The sequence below is a fragment of the Crassostrea angulata genome, chromosome 6, assembly GCF_025612915.1.
Source record: "Crassostrea angulata isolate pt1a10 chromosome 6, ASM2561291v2, whole genome shotgun sequence".
Classification (NCBI taxonomy): domain Eukaryota; kingdom Metazoa; phylum Mollusca; class Bivalvia; order Ostreida; family Ostreidae; genus Magallana; species Magallana angulata.
The window spans coordinates 21,507,992-21,515,433 of NC_069116.1; the positions used below are offsets into that span (position 1 = coordinate 21,507,992).

The window sequence follows — 7,442 nt, forward strand, 5'->3', positions numbered from 1 at the left end:
CCTTTAAGTTCCTCGGGCGTTTAAACGCAGCCATTGGTGGATCCTTGAAAAGATCAGCCATTCTTTCGTTAGTGTAAAGAATGGGCAGATTATTTCTAAGGATGCTGTTGAGGTTCTTAAGGGCGGGGTGATATGTAGTGACAAGTGGAACCCTGCTTTTGTCTGTTTTCTCTATGTATTGTAAAAGGGTTTTCCTGTCTTTTGTAATAATATCATCAATTGCAGATTAAACTGTGTGGGCTTTATAGCCTCGATTACACAGATGGGATTTTAATATTCTGCTCTGTTCTTCAAAGATTTCATTAGAAGAACAGATTCGTCTGATTCGGGTTGTTAATCCTTTAGGAATTCCTCTAAAAGTATGGGGAGGGTGGCAACTCGATGGCTTTAGGTAGAGGTGAGAATCAGTGGGTTTGGTATGGAGACTGAATTTTATTTCACCATCTTCCAAGGTGGATGTAGTATCCAAAAATACATTTTTGGAACTAGATATGTCCACTGTGAATTTAATCGAATTGTGGAAGAAGTTGGCAAAAGTGATGAAGTCATTTAGGCAGTCTCGGTTTTCGACCCATTTCATCTCAATATCATCAATGAACCGCAACCAGCTCAAAGGTTTGAAAGGAGCTCTGAGAAGAGGGAGCCATTTTGGTGCCCATAGCTGTACCACTTATTTGTATGTAATGTTCGCCATTAAACATGAAATTGTTCAGCTTGAGAACATGTTCAAGGAGATTAAGTAGAGATTCGGTTGACGGCTGCTGAATCGTTCTACTGTCCCATACCTCCCTGCATGCCTCGATACCTTCATCGTGAGGAATAATCAGGCGTGAAGTTGGCAGTCGATTGATTACTTTAGAGCGATCGGCGACAGTAGCAACACCTTCTTTAAGAATGTGAACAAATGTTTATAATGTAGCTGTTCTTTTTTTATAGTTTCTTAAGTAGTTAAGTAGTAGCTTTAGATTTTGTTTTCTTTGTTTTGTACTCATGTAATTTATTTTTTGGTCCTGAAGAAGGGACTGGTTGTCCCGAAAATTTGGTAATTTCTATTGTTCGTGTCGTTAGCCATTTTAGTGCTTTATATATTCAGTTTACTGGCTTAGTATCTAAATATTAGATCCGACACTTTAAAGATGCCTAGTGTTGTTGATTCTATTCAGTGCTTTATATATATATATATATATATATATATATATATATATATATATATATATATATATATATATATATATATATATATATATATATATATATGAAATTGTTTAAAACTGTTCTTCTCAAGAACTACAATGCAACAGTTTGGGATAATACTATACATACAAGGTCGTGTACATCCTTGGCTATTGTAGATTCAATATTTTTAAACTAGTTACCCCTGAAATAATACTGGGGACCAAAGACGGGTTTAACGTTTTACTTAGAAGCATGTAAAATTATGTAAAAAAAAAATTAAAAATATTCTTCTCGAGAACTACGATACTCAATTTGTCAGATTACTACGTATGCGTCCTCAAATAGTGTAGATTCTAAATTATAAAAGCAGAACCTCGATCTAATACTGGAGCACCAGAAAATTTTCTTCTCGAGAACTGCAAAGCTAAAGTTTTTGAGATTACTATGCAAGCATATCCTAAGATGTAGATTCTAAATTGTTAAAGCAACCATAAACCAAGGACCAATACTGGAGCCCCAAAAAGGGGTTTAAAGACAGAAATATCATGTGCTACAAAATGTAGATGTTACAAGGAACTTTTGTTCAGGTGAGCAATGTGTCCTAAGGGCCTCTTGTTTAATTGACGGGGACCGTTGCTTCGTTGATTTCTTCGAACTGTATTTGGGATCATTATGAAATATTGGTGCGTCATAGCGATGACCATTACTTCCTACAGATGAAGAGCAGATTACATGTAGGTGGTTGGAGTAAATGAACTGCAGTCGTGAATAAAAACCATAACTCAGAAAACAATCAATTTATATTTCCGTGTTGTAATAAAATAGACGGAAATGAATATTTGAATTCTAATTCCTTGTTTTTGGAAAAAGATCTATATTTATGAAACAGTTATGGGCATGTACGTGTGCCTTGTATTTTGCTTTCTATGTGTTGATACATTTATTGGAATAAAATTCGGTGATCAGGGAGTTTGTCAAGGTTCGGTTACAAAGTTAAAGTGAGTAGTTTACATCAACTTTATTCAAACTTTTTACTTGACCTTTTTAGCACAATTTTTGTGCTTTGTTGTCTTTTTTATTTGCATTTAAGTATTTAAAATAGGTTGTAAAATCATATTTTTTGGATGAATATTGTGAACATGAGTAAACAGAACACTAACCAAACCAAAATACATTTATGTAATTACGCACATTCAGAGAAAATATAATTAGCTTTCATCGACGAGTTTAAACCTTTTGTGAAAATAAGAGCCCATCAAAAGTTTCCGTCTAGAATTTTGTATTGTTCTATATAAAGTAACCCATTTTGCTTTGAAAGTTAAACAGCTTTCCAAAATGTTATACTGGTTTCTTATGTACTACCTATTTTTGCAATTATAATAATAGTTACTGTATAAATTGATACTGCCATGCCGACACATCTTATAAAAAACTAATATACAAAACAATTTGTAATAAAACTTTAAATTACATGCAGACTTAGCACACTAGCAGGTTTTTGCAGCAAAATAAAATTCTAAAAAATACAGCTCATATTGCTTTAGATATATACTTATCAACACTATTTGTTTTGTATATTAGTTTTTTTTAAATGACCAAAAATATCATGCTTTTTTAAAATTGAAAAAATCATTATTTTTTGTCAGAAGAAAGATTTATCCTCTATGGAATACATACATATAGTACTTCAATTTTTCTACAGGATGACAATAATTCAACTTTGCTTCAATTAAGGTTTCGTAACGGTTTTTACCCCCAAAAATAAGGCTAACAGAAATTTTAAAAAAGCATGATATTTTTGGTCATTTTAGTAGAAAATAACATTTTCGTAGAAAAATTTTCAGCATGAAAATCGCAGCTCATATTGCTTTAATTGCGAAAGTTTATATTTAAAATGTTGTTTTCATGCTATCCAGGTGCTGCACAGACTACATTTATCATCCTCAAAGTGATGATTGCAGACGTAAGCAATTACTTTGATTTCATGATTTGCATATATTGTTTTCTTCAATGAACAACCGGCGAAATATGAACATTGGAGCGCATAGTATTTTGTTTTCATTAAATGAATTAAACCTGCTTGTTAAAATTTCAATGGTAAATCAATTTTACCTAAGCAGATATCAATACTGAATACATGTGCAATCACTTTTAATTGTTTCATAATTTGCCAGCAAATCTCTTGCAATGAAATAAGCAGTATTTTCAACAGTATTTATTTGTTGTTCGTTTGTTATTTATATAACAAGCATGCATAGGTACATTTGGTGACAACTGTGATGGTGGACCTTGTCTGGATGGATATTACGGACATGGTTGTAGGGGTGTATGTAACTGTACGAAACAACAAGAATGTGACAGATTCATAGGATGCGTAAATAGTACAGGTACCTTATTTAGCTCCCTTGAGTAAGCTACTGATAGTTCTAACCTATCGCTATATTCGTTACAAGTAAGACCCAAAACAACCTGAAAACAAACACGATGAATACGATTTACTTAGCTCTCAAGAGTAGTCAACTGTTAGCAGTTTGAACAAGCTGTACTTTTTGTTGCTTATAATATTGTCGGATATGAAAACGTTTACAAACATAAAATTACATGCGCATGCTTCAAAATGATATATAAAACATTTTTCTTAGAGTTCGAGCAGAACTTTTCATGAAGAATTGAAGAAAAGTAACGCCACACCGCACTTTGGCAAGTGCCACTGTAAAAACGTAATCGATGAAATGATTATTTTTTACATGATATTAATTCATCATCGTATAAATATCATGAGTAATTTGGATAGAAAATCAATTGCATATATATTAAAATACTATCTTCTCTCATAAGAACGCCTTTCCTCATAATGTTCAATTAAAAGAGAAGTAATACAAACAATTTTGAAAACGATCCCTACTTAAAATCTAATTCGATATTTATGTTATCTTTTTTTATTGATTTTAATATAATTATCTCCAGTATCGATCTCTAATTCATGTAAATTTTTCTTGAAAATCACTATTGTAGAAATAAATTGGGCCTGTCGTCCTTTAAGTCCTTTAGATACATATGTAATATGACATAAATGACTTATCATGTAAGTAAAATAGCGGCTTAAAATGTATTTTAAGAGAAAAAATACAACAATGTCCATTACGTAAAAGGACAGGCTAGCAAGAGAAACCAAACTGGCAGAATCATACCGGTCATACTTGGAGTCATTTTCAGCGTGGGGTCTATTCTAGTGGTGGCACATTTTGCACTGAAACAAAAGTAAGTTTTCGCTTGTTTATTTGTTGAACAATGTGAGTTAATGCTCATCGCTAATCTATGCATATTTATTGGTATATTTTAAAGTTGTCAGATCAAAAGAATCTGTCCGATGGCTATACTTTTCGCAATGATGTTAATTAGTCAACCTGCGTTACTTGGCACCCCGTTCTGGAAGGTTATTTCCATCAAATCTAAAATTGAATTGATTTGTTCCATTTTATTTATTTACTTTTTTGTATTACCAAGATTCAAGGTACCTGAAGACATTTAACCCCCATTGGCAAGATTACAGTTATTAAAACATTAGTGCTACCTTTGTTGAATCATATACTAATGTCTATCCCAAACCCGCCTGTCCTTTATTGTAAAGAAGATTGATATTTGAAACGAATTTTTAAATGATCTCGGGAATTATGATTTTTAGCCGGGCTCTGCTGAAAGCAGAGTCCTGGCTGTAGGCAGTCAAATCGCCAATGTTACTATAAATAGCAAAACTTCAAAAGTAAACAAAAAACCAAACACCGTCAAAGTAAAAGCTTCCGCTATACAAAATAGTTACACAAAGATCCACGTTTGTCAACAGTGTTGGCATTTTGTTTCTTTTTTTTTATTTCGAGAGAATTGTCTACTTTTTTTAGTTTTCTATTAATAACGTGTTTTAAAAACAAGACTGTGCATTTTGGACACATACAATTCGCATGAATTTCCATGAACTACTTTGCTGTACGTTGAAGAAATGGGGATAGAATAAATAACGCTTGTTGCAAAATTCAAAGCAGCAACTGTTGAATTTTTTCTACTAGACATATTTTTGTTTATAGCCACTTACAAAATTGTGTCGCTCTCTGACGCTTTGCCGACATTAAAAGCATCAGAGAGAGAGAGAGAGAGAGAGAGAGAGAGAGAGAGAGAGAGAGAGAGATTTTTTCAGTCTGTACTACACAATATGCATAAAGACACTCCAAAACAGCCCGGCTTTCAGTACTCCAGACCTTTGATTTACTCTGGTGAATAAATCTTGAAATAACCGTCATCGTCATGCAAAATTTGAAAAGTTGACAAGTTTGATTAATTAAAGCTGCTTGGTCCGATTTTATATCAAATTTTATGCACGCTTTTAAACGATGGCTATGCTTAGTATATGTATAATAATAGACATTGCAGTAGTTCTACCCGTCAATTATGCCAAAATTCAATGAAGAAAAATACGTACAAAATTTGCTAACAAAACAAACGACATTAAAAGGTACCGCGTTATTTCGCCTCATGTTAAATTTCACCCCTGACGACGAGACGGGTATGGTTGTATTACGACTTTGACATCGCTTTAAATAAAGGTCGAAATGATCAGACAAATTACAAATAAACATTTGTACGTTTTGTTCGCTAATATTTCCAAAGTCTGCTTTCTTTACAATCGATGCATAGCATGCGGGTTGAAGAACCCCAATCATTCGGGGGACGAAACCAAGCGGTTTCCTTTTCTAAACATTTCCGTGATGCAATTTGGTTTGTTTTTTCGTTTGCCCAAAGAGAAATTATTTTTATTTACTTTGAATATTTCTAACTTTGAAAGGAGACTGATTCTGCTGGTGTAAATAGGAGAAAGTCCATAACTTTCTAAGATAAATGATTTGTATGGAAAACATTTTGATACTGTAATTACAAAAAAATCGGACCAAGCAGCTTTAATATTTTAATCCAATGAAACACAAAGACGTTTAGGCAGATTTCAGAATGACATCTTATCAGATAATTTTAACTTCTTTTTTTCCAGGCAATACCTTCTGAGAAAGCAAATCTCAGGTAAATAAAAATATCTAAACCATAAAAAATCAAATCATATCGATCAGTTTTTATTTTTTCACTCTTTTAAATTTTCAACATAAAATCTTTGACTTTCATAATACAAAATAAATTTTTTTTCATAATACTTTGTAAGGCCCCAAAATTACATTTGAAATACATATAGTGAACTAAATCAGCTACTACGTTCGACAATGTTTGTTAGGTGAGCGATGGGCCTAATGGGCCTTTAAATTACATTTATATCTTTTTTTAGGGTTAAGTTCAAACATTCAAAACGTGATTGACGATGGTTCTGAAGAGTCTGGTGAGGATTATTCTCAGATGACGAGAGCATCAAACAATTACAACGTCCTGAGCTTCAACAGAAAATTTAATGCCATTTCCACAGTCAACGCCACTGACGAAGAAGATTTCTACGATGATACAAGCACTGGTGTTACATGTTCATCAAATAACGGTACAAATAATGGCCAAGATAACTACGTGACACTGGCCCTGACAAATAATCACGTGTTACCCATCATAAGAGATAATATCAAGGAAGTTCAGAACAAATGTCAAACTGTTGGCAATACAGAAACGTGTGAATCCGGGGATACCTATGTCACTCTTATCCCTAATCATATGTCCAATGCGACAAGGAAGCTATAGTACATTCTGACACCCTAAACAATTCAAGATCACAAGAGTCAGTATTGTCATAGTAAACAACTGTTGGTGTTAAAAATAAAAGTTCACTACTATTATTTCAAAAGTATCTTAGTATCGAGTAATGCAAAACATATAAATGGTGTAATTTGTACAGTGTAAGTATACGTTTTAATTGAAATTCCTGTAATACAATTAAAAAAAATTCATATACAATAGTCCTTGTTTTTCATCTTTTTTAGCTCATTTGAGTTTAAAGTTTATGAAGGCCACGCTCTGCGGGTAGCCTTAGTGATCAGTATCAGTCCGTTCGCCCGTCCGTCTTATATCACTTGTCCAGAGCATATCTTCTCTCCTCTTGGCCCACTCTGGCTCAAACGTCACCCACAGAGTGCCTTTCCATAAAGGGTGTGTATTGACTTTGAACCAAGTTTTTGACCAAGTTTAAGAACAAAGCTGAGTTAAATGAAAACTCTTTGTTCAGATCAAAAATTCTCTCCTCTTGGTCCAATCTGGTTCATTCTTTACCAAAATAGCACCAGTGGGTA

The 7,442-nt window shown here is 33.3% G+C and overlaps 1 protein-coding gene across 1 annotated transcript; it reads left to right on the forward strand.

Moving 5' to 3' along the window:
* Nucleotides 1-2,022: 2,022 nt before the first annotated feature.
* LOC128189460 (uncharacterized) lies at nucleotides 2,023-7,096 on the forward strand. Its single transcript, XM_052861082.1, has 6 exons — nucleotides 2,023-2,174; nucleotides 3,093-3,139; nucleotides 3,426-3,581; nucleotides 4,296-4,437; nucleotides 6,215-6,243; nucleotides 6,500-7,096. The coding sequence occupies exons 1-6, from the start codon at nucleotides 2,068-2,070 to the stop codon at nucleotides 6,895-6,897; spliced, it is 879 nt and encodes a 292-aa protein (XP_052717042.1). The 5' UTR covers nucleotides 2,023-2,067; the 3' UTR covers nucleotides 6,898-7,096.
* Nucleotides 7,097-7,442: the final 346 nt, after the last annotated feature.